Source organism: Lutjanus erythropterus, chromosome 20 (assembly GCF_056507025.1).
Source record: "Lutjanus erythropterus isolate fLutEry1 chromosome 20, fLutEry1.hap2, whole genome shotgun sequence".
Lineage (NCBI taxonomy): Eukaryota > Metazoa > Chordata > Actinopteri > Lutjaniformes > Lutjanidae > Lutjanus > Lutjanus erythropterus.
This window is the reverse complement of record NC_139336.1, coordinates 16,235,827-16,259,629: the sequence shown is the minus strand read 5'-3', so window position 1 is coordinate 16,259,629 and position 23,803 is coordinate 16,235,827. Positions and strand designations below refer to the sequence as shown.

The 23,803-nt window shown below is 39.0% G+C and overlaps 1 protein-coding gene across 1 annotated transcript; it reads right to left on the bottom strand.

Moving 5' to 3' along the window:
- Positions 1-653: 653 nt before the first annotated feature.
- dbh (dopamine beta-hydroxylase (dopamine beta-monooxygenase)) lies at positions 654-22,556 on the bottom strand. Its single transcript, XM_084745971.1, has 12 exons — positions 21,857-22,556; positions 16,350-16,496; positions 14,094-14,351; positions 12,637-12,813; positions 8,920-9,022; positions 7,785-7,951; positions 7,463-7,606; positions 6,402-6,440; positions 5,153-5,212; positions 4,137-4,264; positions 3,607-3,766; positions 654-788 (listed from the first exon to the last, which is right to left on the bottom strand). The coding sequence occupies exons 1-12, from the start codon at positions 22,223-22,225 to the stop codon at positions 675-677; spliced, it is 1,866 nt and encodes a 621-aa protein (XP_084602097.1). The 5' UTR covers positions 22,226-22,556; the 3' UTR covers positions 654-674.
- Positions 22,557-23,803: the final 1,247 nt, after the last annotated feature.

Genomic DNA, 23,803 nt, shown 5'->3' with positions numbered 1-23,803 from the left:
TAAAGATGCTAATGTTAAAATCATTGTGTAAATGGAAATTCTGGTGAGTTTGACCAGAGCAATAAATCGGTTGTTTCTAGTTAAAACTCATCTTATTGTTTAAAGAAAAAGGTCTGACCTTTACATAATGTTGTCCATAATGTTGTCAGACACTGGAAGTGACAATCTGAGCCTGTCAGTGGGAAAACAAGCACTTTTAGAGGATGTACTTTGACGGTTTTGCTCATGATACCTGCAGCACTCTAACCCACAGTACTGAACAAATATTCAAAATTGTTGTCCCCATTAGTCACTTAGAAACAAAACCGTGGGAAAGCCATCCATCTTTAAAAACACCAAAGTTACCCTTTAATGCCAAAAGCTTTGCTTCACAACATTTTGGTCTCCCGCAGCAGTTTGTTAGTTGCACTTATGCTTACAACTTTTTCCATTTCTTAGTTTTTAATGCCCTTGTCCAGTACTTTGAAACATGATATATGAATAGGATTAACATTAATGTGTGTGTAATAACGACGCAGACGATGGATGGCTACACAAGCATAGAATTATATCAGGTGTCAGAAAACTCAGAGGATGTCATCTGTCCCCCCAAAAAATGAGATAAAAGCAGCTCAGGAGCTTCTGTAACTTTCCTCAGGTTAGGTGCCCTGACGCGTGCCATAATGCCCCCCTGCTCACACTGAGGGTGTAAGGGGTCGGCTGGTGGGAGGAGCTCCTCCCTCGCAGGGGTAGCGAGGTTTTTTAAGGACCGAGGTCACCACCGGTAGAGGCTGTTTTTCCCACTCTCCCTGAACAGAAACAGATATATGATGTTAGTGATGGGTGATGTCCTTGATATTTAGACAGCAGGCTTTATTAGGTAACTGCACAGCTGTCAGAGTACGATGCATCAAACACAGAAAAATACACTCAATGACATTTCTGTATTTTACTGAGGCAGCTTTCAGACTGTGAAGAGGCTGTTACCTTCCTTTTTCACAAGGTCCAGTTCCCAAACATTACAGTGTTTTTGTGTGAAATGATTCATTTCTGCTCAGTGTTTTGCCAGTTAATCTGTCAAGTTGTTTTCTGCTTGTGATGTTGTTGCCGATTACCTCCTCATTCACTGAAAGTGAAAACTGTTGGAGTCGGTGTACTTGTGTTTGCCTCGGGCTAAATTTAAATGCCAGCAATAACTAAGTAATCTAAAATGATTGCTTATAATGTCATTGCATTTTCCTTTAATGGTTTGAACCTTTGTTCCTCATCCCGTGTTTGGTGCGTTTCAGTTCGGTGAAGTTGAGAGGTCAGCCACTTGTCTTCAGGAGGGGAATGTGAGGATGTGGCTTTCAATTGCTGATTTAAACTCTTAAATTGTTTTTCTTTTTCTTATCACTTTTTATTAATGAAACTTTTGAATGAGCTCCTGCCTTAAATTTTCTAGTGCTAAAAAACATCTCCAGTCGAGTACCGACACTGCAGTGACTAATAGGGTGAGAGCCTGACTATGAGACTGACAACTGAATTACTGGGAGATTATTTCACGCTTGATGGCTTCACCCAAAATATCTTGAAAGCAGTTGTAGTCAAAGGTTTTTGCCTTCCAGCGGCCGTGCCAGTAATGGAATACATGCCAGTGTATGAAAAAGATCACCCAGTGTGGCTCAAGTTAACGAAATAAGTGAATGAAACTGAATACTCTTGACAACATATTTATAGGGTATTCTCATGATTTATGCCCCCATTTCTTTTTTTTAAAGCTGCCTGTCCAGTAAAAGAGAAACGTAGTGGCATGCATGTCCACTTGTACATATTTAGTTCAATGCACAATGGGCTGGTAGTATTTGCAAATTGCCAGTTAGCTCCTGCAATCAATACTGGCCCACAGACTATCCTCGGCATCACACCCTCAGAAGACCATAAATTTTGTGTGCCTGGGAGTTTTTAGCACAACATCTGTTGTGGCTGTGAAGTCTAATCTGTGAGAGGCAGACTCAGCTGCAGATATTACATGTGTGTGTGTTTGTGTGAATATAAGATATATTTGAGATGAGGCAAAAGTGTTTCAGTCACAGATTAATTTATTTATCAGGTGTTTTTTTCTAGGATGGCGAAGTGAAGGCATGACCCACCCTACTCTTCTAATTGGCTTACCTGATATTCTTACTCTAACCCTAACCAATCAACGCTCCTCATACGTAAGCCTGACCAGCCCAACCACAGACATGCAGATGACATATTGAACGCTTCACTGCCGTTTTGGTCCGGTCAAGACTGGCCTGTGTAAAAAACATGTAAACAGGAAGCTGCTTTTTTTTTTAATGAAAAGCATATAAAGTGAATATTTCTAAACCAAATTTAATGAGTTAGGTTCTATTCAAGAGTTAATAAAATACATGTATAAGGAAAAACTAACTAACTTTCTAACAGCATGAACGTGTCACTGCAAAAACAACTCATTTAAATCAGCTCAGAAATAAACTTTATAGTGCGTTTTATCCAGAAGAATGGAAGCTCCCCCGTTTATGTCTTTCTTCACAGGAAACCCTTGACCGGTAAAAATTCTGCGTCCTCGTAATAATGATTTTGGAGTCATCTGACTCATTTGCAAATAATTAAAACCAAAGTGACCGGAGAAAGAATATTTGAAGCGTATTGTTGATGTGTCAAAACACAATGAACAGAAAGCATACTCGTTTGTTCCCGCAGATTTTTAATAATGGTGGCTGCAAGTATTCGACCAATCAGAAATATTCAGTGCTGCATGCCCCGCTCCCAAACTTCCTGTACTTTTGGTGAGAACTACCCTCCGAACAAGGACTTTTGGTCGGGTAAAATAATGTCCCTTGAACTTAATTTAGACCCTGGTCCCTTTAGTTCCTCCAAAGGTTCCTAGGTTCCTGCAGTGGAAATGCAACTTTAGTTTGGCACATGTCCTATCAACTAAACTGGAGGGGGTGGGGTTTATAACCAATACTGCAGCCAGCCACCAGAGGGTGATTTAGATATTTTGGCTTCAGTACAATAAGTACGACGCAAAGGGAGAGTAGGACGGGTCTTCAACCTACAGTATGAAAACAAAATTGGCTTGAAGCACAATACTAAATGATGAACATCAGCAAGGATTTAGAAGTGAGTATATAAAATGCTGACTGAAATATGAGTGGGTATACTGGATTTCTGAGCTGGTTTCCAAAATGTAGACCAGCTTTACATAAAGTTCTCTCTAGGTGTATTTGTCCTGGCTTGCCCTTGCACAACCGTGTTTCCACATCAAGGAGAAAGTTTTTTTTTTTCCTGACCAAAAAACTTGATCAAGGCCTCTGCACAGTTTTGAACTCTAATTGATTTATTCGCTCTGATCCCAACATCTTATGTGTGTCTGTATGTGTGTGTGTCTGTGTTTATATTGCAGGTTAACAAGCTGTCCGTTCAGTTGGTCCGACTATGTCCAACTGATGTCCACCTTTGAACTGGTTTAATTGGTGGCTTGGCAGTTGATATGTGTGTGTGTGTGTGTGTGTGTGTGTGTGTGTGTGTGTGTGTGTGTGTGTGTGTGTGTGTGTGTGTGTGTGTGTGTGTGTGAGTGAGAGAGAGAGAGAGAGAGAGAGAGAGAGTGAGACTTACAGGAAAGAGGTGTGCAGTTGACTGGTTGCAGTGCATGTAGACGGGGGCTGTATTATAAAGGGAGTCTAGTACTTCTGTGGAGAAGGCATCCCACTGTATTTGAGAAAACTGCTCCGTCACACTAACCTCACCACACACACACTGGTCATTTCCGTTGAACCTGGGGGGAGGAGAAGGAGTGAGAGGTTGAAGGAAAGTCGATAAAAGAGGGAGGCAGAGTGAGATTGAGAAAGGAGGAAGAGATTGAAAGGGAAAAAAAGAAGCAGCAGTTAGAATTGCCGTTAGAGGAACACAGTTTCACTTTAAAGGACAAAGCGTGTGGGTTTCGAGATTAAAAGAAGTAATCAGTCTGGTTCCCGGGAGCGAAGGACAGAGGGGGAAGGGATGAATGCTGAAACCAAAAATTGCTTAGTCACACGGGAGATGGAGAGGAAGATGCAAAGTGAAAAAGAGAGAATGAAGGACAAGGGGAACAAGCATATGATTTGAAGGAGAGAGGAAGAGAGAGGCGGTTTGTGTGTGTGTGCTACCTGTTAATGAAGTTAAAGTATTTCTGCAGGTATCCTGTGTCAACGTGGGTCTTGCAGAGCTCCAGCTTAGTTTGTGGGTAGTAGTGAATGTAGTTAACACACATTTCCTCCATGATGCCAAAACCTCCCTGAAGAGACAGAGATTTGGATGGAGATGGAGAGGATAGATAGATAGATGGAATTATTATTGTGATAATGAAGGAAATATGGAGAGTTTGAAGGAGACAGTGACAGTGTTCAAGGTGAACTTTAGAAATATCAAAATAGTCCTGGGGCCGTATTATAGAAACTTCCCATATAAGTCTAATTTTTTTTTCCTAATTTGGTATTACAGAAGCAAATCCTAACTAACTGTAGGAATCCTATCTATATCTTACTTTATTCTTATCTCAGGTTTGGAAATCCTAAATACTAGAGCTGGGTATTGGATTACTTCATTCAGTATCTTTTTTTTTTTTTTTTTGAAGGTATAGTTTGACTGGAGAAGTTTTGCACCAGCTTATTTCAACAAACACCTTAAATGTTTTGAGTACCGATACTGTACTCAATCCAACATTGCTTATCCACTTTTATGTATATCGCTTAGCTTTATGTATAGCACTTTTTTTATTTTTTTATCATTGAAACATACAAAAAATGGAGAAAAACAATGATAGGAACTTGACTTTAAGACATATTAGTCTGAGTTTTTGGTAACATCTGCAGAGAAATCCAAAGATTTTCCTTTTGGGATATTATATACAATGCTAACAAGAAAGAGTGAGCTAAGATAGCAGACTGTAACTGTTGTTTTTTTTATTATTGAAACACTGAAACATACCAAAAAAACAGAGTAAAAGCTTAACTTCAAGACAGATGGGGAACTGTTCATCTGTAATGGCTTTTTTCCCCCTAAATTTAGGTCCTAATGTGATTTACCGCGGTCACCAAACAGTTAAGATAGGATCTTCTAAACTTAGTGAGTTTCTGTAATATGTTTCCTGTACTGTAAGCTATATTGACAGTGTGCTGCTCACCACTGTAGGCTTGCTCCTGTCTTCTGTGTTGTAAGTACACTTTGTTATGAGGACGTCGCCCTGCAGGATTAAGCACAAACACACCAGTTATTCATCATATTTTCAGTTTAACAAAAGCGTACTGGAAATAATTGAAGGTGACAGAAAAAATGTTATTTAAAGAAGCAACATGTAAGACCTTTGCATTCAAAAATGAGGACTGCAGTCCACAAATAGTGAGTTGGAGCCATAAATGGTATATTAAATGGGTTAAAGCTCATGGTTGTAAATGACAATATCATGGTCATTTTACATATTTCTCCTTGAAGACAGCCAGTTGTTTGTTGAACAGAATTCTTCCTTGTGGAGCTCAGCTGCTGCGGTTTTGTCTTGTCTGTCTCCTGAGAATGTCCGATCACATCACTGACCTTAGAACCTATCGATCAGCTGTCTCTTAGCTCTCTGTTTTGTTCTACTTTTTTGTTGACATTGACTGCTTACTGCACCATACAAGAATGTCAGTTTTGTCTTGCTGAATGCTACTGTATTGTGTATGAGATTTTTAGACTCTGATTTTCACAGTAGATAAAAGGTTACTCAGAAAAAGTCAGCACTGTACAATACTGTAGCACACAGATATAGGGATATACGTACATATATATATATATATGCAGTAAATGTACTTGTGTAGCAATGTGCTACATGTACTGTGTGTCTTTTACAGTGAACAGATAATTTGTCATGAACCGAAAAAGCAAAAATGCAGTAGTAAAAAACATTACATGTCATAGATATTTATGAAATATACATTTATGGCTAACAGTTTTTGATAACTGAATTGATCTATTTGCATGTTGTGGCTCGGGTGATGAAAGAGTGTTTTCAAAATCGTAAAGCGTTTAAGAACGAACTCATCAGTTTTCATCAGCAGACTTTTTGCAAGTAGTTATTGTGCAGTTTTAGCCAATTCTACTGAATATATCTGAAGGTAAATGTGAAGGTCCCCTAACTTTTTTGCACACAGGCCTGTTCAGAGATTAGAATTTATTGTACTAAAAAAAAAAGTGTCAATCAAGAATTGAGCCAAAGTGAATGAGAAAAACTTTAGGCATCTTATACAGCAGCAAGGTAATTCAGTACTTTAACTGTATTTTAAGTTAATTCAGAAGTGGTTGGACTGAGCTTGCAAAATAGTAAAATTACAATTCTTATCTGAATTCTTGTCACTGGTCATTTAAAATACAGGCAGAGGGATCAACTTTATACTTACAGGTAAAACATTCACCATCTTCCTTAGAACTCGAATTGTCTATAAGAAAGAAGAAAAACAAAAACAATATGTTTAACATTCATTTTTAAGATTCCTGTGTTTCTTCATCTGTATGTTTTAACACTGAACCCAGAAATAAGTCTCCATTCCCAAAGCACTGACAGTGACTGAACAGAAAAATTCTTTGTTTAAGCTTTTCAAAAGTCGACCACGGGAGATATTTCTACAGTGCATTTCCCTGCCGAGCATCTCAACTTTAGGCATAATTAGACACATTGCATACAGTAGATTTATTTCAAACACAGGAACATAAAACACTGGTTGCTCTTGATTCTCTCCTTGGAGGCAGCTTTCATACTTATTAGCTGTGTGTGCGCAAAGGTCTGTTAGCTTTGCTGAGAATGGTTTGATAAAGTCTTCACACGCCTAATGAGGCTGCAGGCTTAGAAACGACACCGCCACACAGGTACACTCAGCTTAATCTGACATCAACAGCAGCTGCAGATTGTATCAGGCAGTCGAGCAGATGTCCGTCTCTGCTCTGTATCCGTGTGTGTGTGTGTGTGTACCTGCCTCAGGATATTGTGCATAAGCAAAAGCACAACAGATGTCGTCTGCCGCCTCTCAACAATGTTAAGGTTGTTGTTTGTCGGTTTTGATGTTGAGTTCAAGGTCAATGTTATGAGGTCTAAATTCATGGCACGACTGATGTAATTGTGACTGCTCATCACAGAAGGGTTATAACTTTCTGGAGAACACTGACAAGTCAGGAAATGTCACATTGAAAGTGCTGAATTTTCCCTTTAAGTAACGGATTTAACTATATAATGCCATTCTTTGTGCCCCCATCTTTAAATATTACATGGTCATTACACCTTTAAAAGGTGCAGTAGAAGAACAGCGAGCTTCGAACTCCATTTCTTCTTCAGAATGATTTTCATCCCAGTAGCACACAGCTCAGTGTGATCTGAAGAAAGGCTTTTTTTTCCAGTCCAATACAGTATGAAGTACAATACACAGAGGTGGATCCTCTGGGTAAACTGGGGCCTGCTATTGCTCACCTGGTAGTGTGTGCTGAAGTGCTGGTCCTCCTGCACCACCTCCAGCTCTTTGCCTCCCCTCACCAATACTGTCCTCACCCCACGCCCCGCCAAGTGGGTGTGCAGCTGGGATGCAAATATAAAGATTCCTCCTGGAGGCAAAGCCTGGATAGACAAACAGACAGACAGAAAGCAAAACAGACTTTTTAAGGTCGAGATCCAAGATTTTTGTGCTTTTGGGACCAAAACTGGGGGAAATACAGTACGTTGCACGGCAGCTGAAATACTCACTCAGCATTCTTAACATTTGAAAATAAAATAACAGAGTTTTTTGTATACACACAGTCTCAGTACACTTGGAGGTGCAATATCCACTGAGGTAGAAGGTGTTTTGTTTAGGTGGGATAGCCATGACAGGAGTATAAACAAGGCCCAGCTCCATGATCCCCGCATTGTACCGCCTCAGACTAGGGGTGTAGTGCAGCCGTATCCCTGATGAGTCATGACGGCCTGCATGAGGAAGATTGTGGAATATTAAAATATGTCACATACAGTCAGCTTACTATTGAAATACCAGCCAGAATTATTTTGCACTAAACCAGTCTATGAAGTATGAATGAATGAATGAAAAATCTATTTGCTACAGATGACGTTTAGAGCAAACTACAAACTACAACATCATTTCTGTGGAGAACTGTGCACCATTGAAGTACTTGCTTGTTTTTGCCACTGACAGATGAAGTATCTGACAACATTATGGAAGTGATCGCAACAGATTTAGACCAAAGATTCACTTTGTTAAACCAGAAATTGACAGTTGACAGAAACAGTAAATTTATCATCATCATCTTCATTCAAACTTGACAAAAACAAAATAAGTACTTTTATGGTGCACAGTTGCCCAGGGGGATTATGTTGCAGCTCAGGTCAGCTCCACCAATACTGGAGCAATTACAAAAAATGTCGTCCCCGCTAATCACTATGATGCAAAAACATGGTAGAAAAGAATCCAGGTTGAAAAGTTCCTCTTTAAGTTGATGCAAAGCATTTTCCTCTGCATTTGCTGAACCGCAGGGAAGTTTGAAGGAAGAGATGAGATTATATGATTAAATGCATGTATTCGTTCGTAACAAAAAACAATGCTGAAAAAAGTTGTGAGGAGGGGTGGAAAAAAGTTATGTAGGATATATTGTGTGCATTGTAAGGTTAGATCAGGATAAGGAAGGCAAAGTCTGCAGTGACTCGAACAGGCGAGATCAAACAGTATATCTGGAAAATTTTAAATGAATCGCTCTGTTGAAGATAAGCCCAGCACTCATCGGGAGAGAAACAGAATCCTGCTGCTTGTCTGTGTGTGTGTGTGTGTGTGTGTGTGTGTGTGTGTGTGTGTGTGTGTGTGTGTGTGTGTGTGTGTGTGTGTATAAGAGAAATATAAGTGTATGCTCAGGTTTAAGTGTTTACGTGTGTCCTGTTTGTACCAGATATAAGGAGAGGGTTGTGGTAGTGGACCTCCAGACGAAAAAACCTTGAGGAGCCTGGTCCACCCATAGGCAGCCCTGCATCAGGAGGATAGTAAAAAGCCTGCAAGCAAACACACACACACACACACACACACACACACACACACACACACTATTCATTATTCCTCTCAATTATGCACAGCTGCTTTGAAGTTGTAGCACAGACTCTTCACATATCATGTAGATGATTAAGAGTTGTTCGGTAAAAATGTTTCTGCCACTTGTGTGCAGAAGGCAAAATATAGGTGCATTTTATTCCAGTGTTTCACAAGCATTGTTTTGGAGATAGAAGCAATAGGAGAGAGGAAGATTTCTCTAAACAAGGCCATTTGTGGTGGCTGACAAGCGTTTCAGTGAAAGGGACCAAACGATAATCGCACACTGTGATCTTTCTGCAAAACAACTTATTTTTGAAGCATTATTTTCTGCTCATTCTGTTCAAAGCAGACATCATAGAGGATGACAAATAAAAGTCACCCATACGTGTAGCGCAAATGTGGACCAACCGAGTGTTGAAAGACGTCTCTCTGGAGTCTTGACGGGTGTTTCTTCCAGAGGAGAAAGTTTCATTTCACCCATAGGAGGTGTCTTAAAGGGTAAGTGGTATTTTTCAGGACCCTATTTTCACATGTTTTTATATTGAAGTGTGAGGGAGAGTGAGGGAGACTGCTGCAGCTTGTTTTTTTTCCCCACTGACAGGCTCAGACTGTTATTCTAAGTGTCAAGACAACTTTTTAAAAAACCTTTTTAAAAAGTAAGGTACATTTTGTTTATCTGGAAAGACATGCTGTATCTCTCAGTTTAAAGCAACCAGACTACATTGTCAAAAACATTTTAACCCTCTGGTCTGCTGCTGCCTTGATAAATCTTTAAAACATCAAAAGTCACACAGTATCACAAATAAATCACCTGACCGAGGTAGTAGACCTGAGAGGTGAGAATCTGGTCGCTCTGAACAGAGCAGTATAGTGGCTCTTTTTGTTAACAACTGGATTTTAAGCTTTACAAATAAATTTATTTATGTAATGACCCTTTCCATAATGTTGTTAGACATGGTGTCAAAATCAAGCACTTTTAGTGGAGATTCTTCAGTGTGGAGTTGCCAGGAGGGATTCACTCAGTTTCACAGCTTTGCTGCAATACTGGACCAATTTAAAAATTTCCTGTTAGACTCTGAGACACAAAAAACATGGGAAAGTAGGGTCAATTTGTACCCAATCCACCTCAAACTAGTCCTCCACCCTCGCCAAGATGTGACCCACTGTCACAGTAGGATATCTAAGGAATAACAATTATATCATCTTGTTGCCCAAACTGCAGAGGTAGCCTCTCTAGCTCTACTTGTGTGGTCCTCTATCATTTTTGATGATGGCCTCTAAAAATAACGTCATGCCTACTCACAAACTCCCATCCACCACCCACACCATTTAAAATTGTAACAGCAACAGACTGTAAGACTGAAAAAGGTATTTTAAACTGAGTATAATAACAGAAAACTGAACACATTTCAATCTGTGCATCAAATAGGTTCCTTGTTGAGAACCTTTAAAGTGTTTGAGGCCTTTTGGGGGTCTCTGAGCAGACTGAAACAATGTTTATTGATTATTTCTACACAGGAAAAGGTTGTATTCATGTATGAATGCACCCTCAGGGAGACATACCACTCCTTCACTCCTCGGATCCTTAACTGTTCTGCTTATCGTAGAAAAATTAATTTCTGAGTCACTGCTGGCCCCACGGGCATCAAACCTCCATACTTTTATCAAGGAATCTTGGTTATATCTTGATTTATCAAGTCTGCTTCATTTCACTGGAAGGTCGACCACTTCTGCTGATACAATAGAAAAAAGAATAGTTTAATTTTATCATGCCGTAACAGTAAAATCTTTAGAGATTTGCTCTCTCCCCTACACACACCTCTCATTCTCTGGTGTCATCCTCTCTCTTCACATTCTGACAGTGTCGTACATTATTGTTTCTCTCCCCGTTCAAACTTCCCCCAATCTATTTCCCTCTTTATTTCTTATGTTTTCTTTTTTTTTTTTTGCAAGGCCACGTTTCCCTTCTGATGCGGTGCCGGGGAGAATGAAACAACACTATTAAGAGGTGATGAAAGAGGCCTGAATATTTCCCACCTAATCTTGTCTTCACAGCTCACAGCTCACAGAAGGCATCCTGCTTGTTTTTGTTTGGCTGGCAGATAATCCAATCAGAGAGCGGCCAGGCTGGCTGTGATACAGTGTGGAGCAGAGCAGAGAAATATGGTGACAGGCTCACCGTTCCCTGTCCTCTTTGCTTTATGTGACTAGCGGGCCGCTTGCGCACTTGCTTGGTCAGCCGGCTGGTTGGTAGCCACAGTACATGAGTGGGGTGATTTAATGTCTGACACATGACTGACTAACTGACTGGCTGAGGAAACAGGTGTGTTTCTCCTGCACTGAATATTTCAGTCTTAAAAAAGAGCAGCAATGTGTTTCAGGGGGAAAAAAAAGTTTAAGTTTTGTGTTAGTTGAAAATCAAATTACACCAATAAATCCACTACTTAATACTTTTTATTTACCACTGGAGTACCACCTTTTAGCTGGCTGACTGGTTTGCTGGCTGACTGTCAGGATTGAATGAGTAGGTTGAATGAGATTATCAGCCATGATGTCGCCTATGGATATACCTCTTTCTTTGGAAGGCACTTTCCACCAATGCGATGAAGAAAACATCCCAACATAATAATAATGAGAAACTTTCAAGACATAATGCCTTCCTTATCTCAAAATAATTAGATAGTATCTAATAATGACTTTGTATCCAAGTTATTATTTTGAGAGAGTTTCTTATTTTTTGAGATACCAAGTCATTATTTCCACATACGAACTCACTTTTTTGAGAAAATGTAATTTTTGAGATACTAACCCATTATTTTGAGAAAGTTTCCTGTTTTTTGTTTTTTTTTTACCAATACCAGTATCAGAAAATGCCTCTAATTTAGTCTAAAATGCTGGTATAGGTATTGGTGAGTGCATGAGACGATGCACTGATCCCATCTATTATAGTTACAGAATCCTTTTTTTTTATTTACCACACTGGCGGAAATGGACTTCCATATATTTCTGAGTTGCCAATATACATAAATATGTGTTTGTCAGTCGTGTTTGTGTTGAGCAAGTTTGTGAATATTTGCATGAGTGTGCTTCCCACATACAGACTGTCTCCGAGCCCTTAATAGACTTGTGCTGCATGTGGGATCATCTTTACAAGGTTTTATGCTCACACTTTTAGGCTTGGATATTACTTGCGTAGGAGTTTTTGTTTATTTCTTATAATAGCTACTAGGACTGGACCGAAATCAAGCTCAGTTCCAACTCTTTTTCAATTAGACAATTGTTATGTATATGAAAAACTTGTCAATGTATGTGTTTATTTGGCTTCATTTGATGGTGTCTGTATGGGCGCTTCTCTATTTTTGTGATCAGTCAGTTCGAGTGTCAAATCTTTTGCAAAGTGACAACATTCTGGTTGATTATTCCATTTTCACGGGGCAGTTTTATGGCTAGCATCTGGGTTTATTAGTATCATAAAAACTACATTCACTAAAGTGTTGAGGACTGTTTTTTGTCAGTGGAAGGTCCTCATAAGGATAGAAGTAAAAGGCTGTGCGTGGCAGTCTGTTTCCCATCATACCTCAGCACCCATGGCCCATGCAGCCAGCACATGGCGGCAGAAGTTGAGCTTGCCCGGCTTCATCTTGTCATCGCAGGAGCCGCTGTACTCTGGAACATCGAGGATATCTGGAGAACACTCAAACACTTCGATGTGATGCACAATGGCCTCGTTACCTGGAGTTATCACTGACTCATACTGACAGACACGCAGAGACACACAAACACACACAGAGGTGGAGAAAGAAACAAAAGAAAAAGAGAGAGTTGTGTTGTTTTGTGTGTTTCTACTGGCTAAAAGCTGCAGATATGTTGCTACCTCAGAAAGGTAGGCCAATAAAAACACATCTGAACTTAAAGGCATTGTATGCAACATTTTCCTAAAAAACAAAAAACAAAACAAACAAAAAACAATGCATGGGCTTGTATTAAAATAATCCCTTTCTTCTCATTATTTTGCAGTGCTTGGGACATTTTACCAAAACAAAATGTCAGTATTTGACGTCCTGGGGGTTAGACTCACCAATCATCTATCTTTCTGGTGCATTTACAAACAGCTCAGACAAATCCTACTGATTCTACTTTTAATTAAATGTAACATATTGTGTGTATTGTGTATAGCTTCTATATCTCATTGTATATTGTGTGTTTTTGTTTTGGTCCTGTTCACATTCAATCAGTAACAAAGTAAAATACTTTCTTATTGTATTCATTTAGAGTTTTCAGGTATTCAGGACAACTTTTTTTAAAATTTTATATTTTAATATGAGTATCTGTATTTTCTACCCCATACATTTTCAAACAGAATTGTTGCTTTAGTTTTAAGGCATTTGAGGGGAATTAACAGTTATTTCTATTTTGCATCCTTGTGTGTCTCCTTCCCAGCATCAAGACTGATTTCAACCTAAATAGAAAAGACGATTCCTTGGTGTATCCATCAGTGTGTATCACGCCGACACACGTAACGACAACAGCAAGACAACAATGTAAAAGACGTAATGAGGCAAAACACACAAGAGAGGGAGACTTGTCTGCAGAGAAAAGGTGAGGTTCAGTTACCTTCAGAGGACTACTTTTTAATCTTATACTTTGAGTACATTTCAAAACCTGTACTTTTTCACTTTAGCCTGAGTAAACTGGTTGAAGCAGTGCTTCTACTTTTACCATTTTTTTTTTTATCTCTACTTCTACCTGAGTAAAGAATGTGTGTACTTTTGCCACCTCTGCTGCATACCAGATCTATATCTGAGAGAACAAAAATAAGGATGTGAGGTGTTGTGTTTGTTGTTTTAATACATTTTCTTAGATTAATGCTTCTTCTTTCTAACCATGACAATGTGGCTCTTGTTTTGTTTGGCCCAGCTGGTAAACAGGGAGCAATAATAGCAGCCTGTGCACGATCTCCATCTGAAACACCCACTCCGCTGTGTGCAAAATAAACTCTATGTTAAGTGTTTCCATTTTTAGAGGCATTTATACCATAACAATGTGGTTCTTTGGCATGTTTTCAGGCAGCTTCTGCATGAAGCACCAGTAGGTGGTCTCCTGACTTGGTATGATGATGTTTGGTGCGACGACATCCAGCGTCTGCACATCTGGAGGCAGCGTGGGTGAGGGCGTGTCGGGGCGCAGCATCAGCACTCTCTGTACCCCCGTGTGGATCCGGGACAGGTTGAGTTGCTCCAGTGAGGTAAGTGGTTGATCCAAGAATCCATATATGATGTGCACAGTTCCCTCCTGACCGGTCAAAAGTAAAGAAAAAAAAAAAAACAGAAAAGAAAGCATGTTTGATCAGCAGGCATGTCTATTTCAAATTAATAGTCTCTTGTGATTGTTATTTGGCTGAAATGCCTGCTAAAGCAAACACAGAGAACTTTTCATTACGTTGTCATAGTGATGAGCATTGGTTTTGTGTCTGCAACTTTAGAGGTCTGATGTGGTACCATGGAAACCATAATCATTATAATGAATGCTTCAATGAATGATTATTCCAACCTTCTGAGTATTTTATGTCCACACCTAAAACCACAAATCCTCCATGATTATCAGTTTCATTGCTTTTTTGATATATATGGGTGTTTCTGCAGCTACAGTCTGTCAAACATATAAACACAAATTTGCATGCAGTTGTTAAGATATTAATCTGGAACATGTTTATTTTTAATGGTTTCAATCACTTGTCCTCACAAGACTACAATGTAACATTCAGTTTAAACATTTTCCTTTTTTGATTTCTATAAAATTTTAAGACATTTGCATTTATTTTCATCAAGATGTGTCCATCATTGTAAATCCAATCTGAAACATAATAAAGAAAATAAGGTATTTCATGGTTTTCTCTATGCCATGGAAAATTTAAACAGTAATCTTAGATATCAATACACCCAGAAGATAAAATATGTTGATTTTATGACAGATATTGCATTTCTACAACAATTTATGTATAAATCATCTATACATAAGTTGTTGTTTTTTTTATGAGATGTTTAAGATTTCATAGATATTTATGAAGCATCACATGACAAATTTTAACATAAATACAAAATTTTCCTACTGGAACTTAAAGTTGCTACAGGAAACTTTTCTATTTTGTTGATTTTGGAGCCTCCTGTGGACAAAGGTGGTAGAGTTTCCTACACAATTGTCACAAAATATAACGTTCATTCATTCATTTTCTGTAACCGCTTAGTCCGTAAGGGTCGCGGGGCTGCTGGAGCCTATCCCAGCTCACATTGGGCGAGAGGCAGGGTACACCCTGGACAAGTCGCCAGTTCATCGCAGGGCTGACACATAGACAGACAACCACTCACACTCACATTCATACCTACGGGCAATTTAGAGTCACCAATTAACCTAACGTGCATGTCTTTGGACTGTGGGAGGAAGCCGGAGAACCCGGAGAGAACCCACGCAGACACGGGGAGAACATGCAAACTCCACACAGAAAGGCCCTGCCCCAGCCGGGGAGCTGGGGGATCGAACTCAGGACCTTCTTGCTGTGAGGCGGCAGTGCTAACCACTGCACCACCGTAACGTCAAAAATAAAATTATCTGAATTAACCAGGACCAGGAAAATGTAAACCCAGGCTTGTTTCACCTGATTTCAGGGAAAACCCAACCTGGTGGCAGCCATTAAGAATAACAGAAATAGCCTTAAAAATACTCTTATTGGAGTTGGTCTCATCAACTTATAGAGGTCATATGGAGGCATAAGTGATCAATTAAGGCTATTAACTCCTTGTAATAGTGTTAGAATATTTTTTTCCTTCTTATGTCAATATGTTTAATAAAATTGTGTATATTCTGTATTTATAAAGCATCATAAGACAAATTTCAACATAAATCTCAAATTTCACTGCTAGGACTTAAAAATGCTCATAGTTGCAGAAATACCCATATATGCACTGAAGACAGGAAGAAAAATATCATAAAAATGCAGACACACACCCTCCCACACACATGCAAATACACTGCGTTGTTCTTTAGGTTATACACTTTGTGCATGCGTTCAAACACAACCTTTCTCACCATCCTTACATGCTATCAGCCTCTTCTCGCCACCTGTTAACTGTCAGGTTCAGTCACTTCAGGATTGACAGGCATTCTTTTGGCTTGAGGCCATATGTGACATATAAAGCAACATGTGTGCAAAAAGTGAATGTTCAAGATGCTAATGGATTAAAAAACCAGTTGATCCACATTCTGCTCCCCTGTACAAAGAAAGACTTTACACACCTCTATGAGGTAGTCCCTGGGATCACAGGTACTGAATGGTCTTTTGAAGAGCAGGTAGAATCCATCAGGTTTCTGTTTGGCTTCGATCAGCTCATAGTCTTGTTGGCTGTCCAATGAAACATGGCCCTCACTGTCGCTCCACGCATCCTGAAGGAGGAGACACACATAGCAAGTCTTTAATATACACCAAATAGACAACAAAGCATTTAAGAGCACATTGTTACATTTTATTCATCAAATATAGTCATGATTTAAAGTGGAGCAAGATCTAACTATGGATAACCTTTTCAGTAACACTTTATAATCACCATTAATAAATGGAAAATTGATCATTTAACTTGATAATTACTTTAAATTGCTAATTAGCTTTTTTTAATATTGTAGAGTAGAGGAGGGTAAACACAGGTATACTTATTAGAGTCAGATTCCATTTAGTGTAGAGGAGCTTTTCCAGTGAGTCAACATGCACAATAGCAGCACCCTGACTCTGTTTGACCTTAATGGAATGGAAAGTTAAATAGTATCATTGGTAACACCTGTTTCTACCCTGCTATTTCATATCAATATGGCTGCTGTGAAAAAGGTCTATTACGTGTTAATTTTAAAACACACTATAAAATTTTAGTGGATTGTTTAACAGTGGATCATAAGTAGGAAATCAGCAAAACTGGCGTTTCGTGTTGTGAAACCTTCCCAATCTGGTGTACAGGACTCCACTTCTCTGCCAGGAGGCTTTGCAACTGCTCAGTCTATCCGCTTCTGTTATGTTTCTCACATTCATATCTGTCCAGAATAGCACCTAAGATCTCTCTCTTTATTTCTGTCTCCCTCCCTGTCCCTCTTATATAACTGTTCTACACAAACTGAAAACGTTTGGGAGCCAATGATCTTGAAAATACATACAGTATATATAAATCTAAAAACAAAACATGGGCAGAATACAGTATGTGTTATGTGTGTTACATGTCTGTGCACAGAATAGTTATGACCTTTGCAGATGGCTGAGAGATAGAGTCGTATCTTGATTCAAAAAAGTTCAGTTATAATCCTTGAAACTGTTAAGTTTGTATATAAAAGTTTGGTTCTAGGTTAGAGAGGGCTTCAGTAAGGTCAGCTTTTGGTGTCATTAGGGATCTCAGATGGGATTTTAAAGGACAAGTGTATTTAGTGGCATCTAGTGGCGAAGTTGTAGATTGCAACCAACTAAATACTGCTCGCCTCACCCTTTTACGGTGGCTGCCCAATCTGCTTTTGTCCACTGAAGGGCACTCTAGGGGGCACTATATAACATTTTGTGCACTCAGGAGGGCACATTATCACATTTTATCCACTGGAAGGGCGTAGCAGAGGGAACTTTATCATGTTTTATCTACCTCTCATCAGGCCTTCCAAAGTTTGCCAACAATTACAGAAAAATCATGTACAATACCTAAACTCTCTTGTACAATGTCATCTAAATATGGTATTCACAGAGTTTGCTCATTGATTGGATGAAATATGCGCCAAGAAGTAAGTCTTTACCAAAAAAATCTAAAATAGCAGAACAATTTTACAGGCAGAAATGGGCGTGGCCTGTATCAGTTGAATTGGCTGTATCCAATGAACCGACCAAAAAATAAAATATTTCTTGTACTCCTTGCAGTTCATGAGTTATTAGTCAAAATATAAAATGCTTAATCATGAAGTAGTTAAGTAGCAGCTCCAATGGAAAAAAATATGTTTTACATGTGTCAAATGTGCAAAAATGTGAGGCAAACCAAAAAACATACTGAAGAAGAAAAAGTAAATAGTGAAATTAATAGTGAAGATAACTGCTGCAGCAATCACACAATGACTGTGAATTAAAACAGTTTTGGTGAGAAAAAAATCTTAATTTATCCTCATCCTTATTTATTGTAAGTGCCCCCACTCATCCATCAGAAGCAAAGGTAATTGCCGTTGTGATTATCTTGTTTCACTGTCACTTGGTGTCACTAAAAATACCATTATACCTTCAAATGTGCTTCAAGTCACCTTACTGAAGAAAGAAAGCAAGACAAGAAAAAAAGATTCTCTGTATTCATGTTTCTGGTGTGTTATGTTGGGAGAGAATCTTAAAATTCATGTCTCAGCGGCCTGATTTGAATACATTGATTTAAAAAGGGATTTTAGGAGTCCATGAACTAGAGCATATCTAAAATGTGCCTGGCTTTGTGAGAAGCGACGTGTGTGTGTGTGTGTGTGTGTGTGTGTGTGTGTGTGTGTGTGTGTGTGTGTGTGTGTGTGTGTGTGTGTGTGTGTGTGTGTGTGTGTGTGAGAGAGACTGTGTGTGTGACAGAGAGAGTGAGAGAGATTGTAGCAGTGACCTTTCTTCTGCTAGTAGTTTTAGTCTCCTGAGGGAAGAGAGACAGGCGGGACAAGGAGAAGAAGACAGTGGGGTGGCAGGGAGAAGATCAGTTTAACAAGACAATACTTTACAGTGATGTGAGTGTTACATTGTGGTTTGATTTGAAACTGCAGATATGTGGCACACTGGGATTCCAGTATGCACTGTGAGTCATGTCTCTGTGCAGACGTAAGGACATATCACATTATTATTATTACTTTTTTTAATGTGGTATTTTACAATTCATAAGTGAATACCCTAATAACCACATCAGATTCATGTATACAGTTGTTTGCTCAGTTATTTGTCAAAAAAAAATCTTGAGAGATGTTAAAAGGAAGGGGGTTCACAGAGACTGCTTATGTATAAGGCCCAGAATTTTGTGTGACACCTCTGAATAATAGCAACATATGTCTGCAGAAATAAATGTGCTGGTACAATGGGGCAGGCTGCTCATAGATTTTTTTTAATACATGAGTGTTACTCCTGTCCTTCCTCAAAAATCTGGTATAAACCATCTGACAGCCTTCATTTTGTGCCTGGAGAGTGGCCTCTGGAGTGCTGCAGGCTCCCTCTGGTCTCAGATCGAATCACAGCAGAGATGCACGGCAGACATTTCTTTTTTGTGTGTTTTATCTCTGCTGAACAAATCAATAAAATTTTATAAATGGAGTTGGCGGCCCATTTGCTTTTTTTTAAAACCAATTTTTATTTCATGGATATCAGTCATCTATAAATTAGATACAGTGGAAACAGCTTATAACAATCAAGTCAACAATCAGTTTATTTAGGATCTTTTCATACATGACATCATTTCTATTCTCTCTGTTTTTTTTGCCTTGTGGTAACTCGTCTGTCTAAGCTGGCTACCTGTGGCTGCTGCTCACTGAAATCATTAAGGGAAAAAGAAAGTAATTTCCTCTCAAGAAACATATAATCTCCTTAAAGCTTATGACAAACTGCCAAAAATGAGCCAACAAGATTCAGCAGTGAAACTACAGTAAACTGTGCTTTACCTACAGTAGTGGAATCTGCTACACAGTAGTGTATTTCATTTGTATAGTAATTCAATTTCTACAGTAATTTGAAAAGCATTGAAAAAGCAGTCTGTTTCCCTACGTTAGATTCATGTAATAAATATACAAGACGTCATGCAAACAAGTAATTTAAAAAAAAGTGGCAATAGTTGGATAAAATAAGGTTTAAAAGTAACTTAAAAGTAAGACTTAAAGGTGCAGGAAGTGATTCTGGAGGAAGATGTGATTCTCTAAAGCCTGAAAACAGAACCAAGGGGAGGAGCAGAAGTCTCGTTTTAAAAGTAAGATTTATCCATCCTTTACTGATAACTGATAACTAAGAAAATGATTGAAAGAATGTTTTATATATTTATTGTCATTAAAGAAGAACAATTTGTATTCAGAAGCTGTCCCTGTGCAGTAGCATGAGCAGCAAACACGTTAGTTCCTTAATTGCTGATGGCTTGAGCCTTATATATATGTACATTGTAAATATTTCCTCAAGGTCCCTACATATGTCATTCATTCACCAATCAATCAGATGTTGGCAGATTCTCAGTTCTAATGTTAATAATGACAAGGTAGTTATAAGTCTTTCCTTGAGAATCTGAATTGCTACTGGATTATTTTAACTGCAATTAGTATTCATCCTGCTTACTGTTTCTCATTAATATTTGCACATAAACCCTATGGACAAGATGCACATGAAAGGAACATAAATTATATTTTTATAGTGTGATCAATTGTTTTTCTGAAAAAAAAAAAAAAAAGATCAGGAAATTTCAAGACAAGAAATGCCAAGTTGGATTTCTTGAAAAGGTTGTGTGTGGCAAAATGAAAATGAGGCATTTTACACATCTTAATCTGCACAGGATTTAATTTTGATATGCTAATATCTGTTAATGATTCCCAGATGAACTTCAGCTATTAGTGCAGTTTGAGTGATTTCCAATTAGCAGGGGCTGATAACATCCTTTGTGACTGTGTGATCATGAAGCAAGCTGTCCGCTGGCTGCTTGCGGAAAAAACACCAATCCCACGCCCCAGGGACCACAGACAGATGAGGACACTATGTAGGAGGGAAACCTTCACTCCTTAAGGACTTTCATGTAATCCCTGTGCATTTATGAATCTGATAAGTGAACACAGAGAGGAACATTGGAAGAGAGAGTGATAAAGTGATTTTACACCTTCTCTTCAGACACCTGCATGATATCCTCTTTTTAGAGACGAACCTTGCGTCAGTCTGACTTTTTATACATTTAAAGGGATAGTTCAGATTATTTGATGTGCGATCTGAGGAACTTATCGATAGTCAGTGTATTACCTATAGTAGATACCAGTTAGCATGCTCCAACCAAAAGTATTTTAGCCACTTAAAAAAAGTGGTTTGTGTGATTTCTGTTTTCAAAGGTTAGTTCAAATTCACTGAAGTCACACAATAACACAAACAAACTTAGCATATCTGCATACCATGTACACCATATCTGGCCCAAAAAAAGACTTTGTAGGTATATTCATGTATTCTTGATGATATTTTAGAGTTTTTCTTTTGTTCATACACAAAATTTGTGTCCAATGAAATGATTTCTCATTAATGATGCAGTGGAGCACAGAAGTAAATATATCCATTCTATCATCTTGAATGGGCCACACTGTACAATACCGATTGAGGCAGCAGTCGACCAGCAACTCACATGTTCTGTGAGGTAAAATGACTGTTTTTGCTTTAGGAGCTGATTTGGCGAGAGCGATATTTGGTTTATATAACCGCGATTTCCCATCAGAAAAGGCTGTCTGACAGCAAAGTAAAGTGGCGAAAAATATAGTGTACTAAAATTGATATTGATTTTTTTTTTTTTTTAACCCATTTTAAGTGGTTAAAGTACCTTTATTATTGTTGACCCTGTCCACTGCAGGACATTGCTTTGCTTCTCTGCTGGTGCCTCTCTGCTTGTCCAAACTGTGAGTGTTTGACCAACATCTTCTGTAGCTAATACGCTATTGATAAGTACTTCATACAACCACACATCAAACAATCCAAACAGTCTTTTTAACTCTCGAAATTCTTTTAAATTCAGATATCTGAACGATTATACAGATACCACATATCCAGGTCTGCTTACCCCAAAATAGCTTTTACTTCCTGAGTTCCACAGCACCACCAAGTCAGCGTTGGTCAGCTCCCCGCGGTCTGACATCCCCAGGACCACGCCGTGTTTGAGGTCTGCGACCTTCAGCTGCATGTACACCTCCTGGTTGGCGTAGCTGATGTTCCAGGCCAGCTGGAGCTCCCCACGTGGGTCAAGGGGCATACGAAAGGGCATGGGGAGTGGCGGGAGAGGACTGGAGATGTCTGATTTAAGGATGGACACTTCGACGGCATTAGTGGGCGCCTGATATGATGCCACCAAGATGACCATTAGAGCAGCCAAGGCGGTGAAGTACATGATGGTGACATCCTGAAGGCGGAGGTTCTTATTGAAGAGCCTCATAGCCCCAGTGATGGATCTTGATTTGTCGTTCTGTCTTCTTCAGTTTCTTCGGCCAGAGTTGATTTGGAGTTCAGTCCAGAAAGTTGTGAGGAAAGTTTAATCTGCAGCACTGTAGTTCTGTAAGAGCTCTAATTCTCCAGACTTAAACCCTCACTGGTTTCTTTTTGCCTTGTCAGCTCTGATCTGCTTTCTGGCCACAGTAGACTCAGAATATCCCTCACAGTGATCAGGTGAGGTTGTTTATTCTTTTCTTCCTGTGTTTTCTATCCTCTCAGGCCCTTGTTTTCTGAAAAGTGCGACTTTCTTCTGAGTATCACCAACTTTTCCAGTCTTTAAGACTCCCTGTTACCAAACCCTGGTGGGTATTGTCTCTTTCCTCCGAGCCAGCGCTCCGTCTCTCTCTGTCTCATCTCCCCTCCCTGGTTTTTAAGAGACTCCTCCCTTGTGAGTTGTCTGTTTTTATCCAGCCTAATGGTATTACATTTGTTGAGGAAAATTGGATTGTATCCTTTAAGCCCTGGGGTCAACCATGATTCTGCACATCTGCCATCCCCTAATTGATCCAAATTCAACCATGGACATTATCAACAACAATCTGCTTAGACTAACTAAACTTTATTGCTCGCTCCATCTCTGTCCCTTTTTTTTTTTGTAAGCATGTATCATGCATTTTCTTTTATACTTCCTGACAAAAAGTATTCCACACACTATGCCTCTCACCTGGCCTGTTGGGTGTTTGACTCAAAACAGATTTAGAGGGCAGCGAGCACTCGTGGAGGCGTAAACAAGACATTAATGCATCAGGCCTTTTCCTTGAGCCACTGCTTGAGGCAGCAGAAGACCTAATCAAACTGTCAATTATCGGTTTCAAAAGCAAGAGGGACACATTCAGGTTGGTTTGAAAGGTTAGTATAGCCCCTGCAGAAATGTGTGTGTGTGCATGTGTGTGCATGCGTGTTTGTTTGGTGAGAAATAGGTGAGTTGCAACATATAAATGGATTTTAATGGTTTTATAAAGCAATGAAACACTCTGCTCTTTGGCCTGTCCCCACCGTCTACACACACTGGAGAATCAATATAATCTAAAAATTATATTAAACATGGAGCTTGACCTTACACAAAATCAGGAACTAAAGCAAAACATACTCAGTTGAAGACGGAGCTTTAGAAAAAATAAGTGTAGTAAAATAAGCAAAATTAAAAAAAAAAAAAAAAGAATCAAGTAATCTTTTCTCATCAATGCAGATATACAAGTTTTATTTATTCAAGTTAATTCAACTTGGAATTTCTAGTATTTTTTGCAGAACCCTTCAGAACTTACATGAGTTCCGCTAACTCAAATGAAATCTTGCTGTGTGAAGAAGAAGATCAAATTTGTTTGTAATGTTCGTCAATGTGATGGAGGATTTGTTAGTTCAATTTTTCTAGAAATGTTTGTTTTGAATCATCACAAAATTGTCTCAACTTGCCTTTTCAAATTCAGTCAACTTCAGCTTTTAAGGCTGGAAGCAGGTGCCAGAGGGTTTGTAGCCTCGCAGGATGAATCCCTGTTTTCAGGTCAAATTAAGGGCATTTATT

Coding starts and splice junctions, on each gene's coding strand:
- dbh (XM_084745971.1), bottom strand. CDS start 22,225: ATGAGGCTCTTCAATAAGAACCTCCGCCTTCAGGATGTCACCATCATG. Junction 14,352..16,349: donor CCAGGGACTACCTCATAGAG/GTGTGTAAAGTC, acceptor TTGACCGGTCAG/GAGGGAACTGTGCACATCAT. Junction 789..3,606: donor CAACTGCACACCTCTTTCCT/GTAAGTCTCACT, acceptor GTTTCTGTTCAG/GGAGAGTGGGAAAAACAGCC.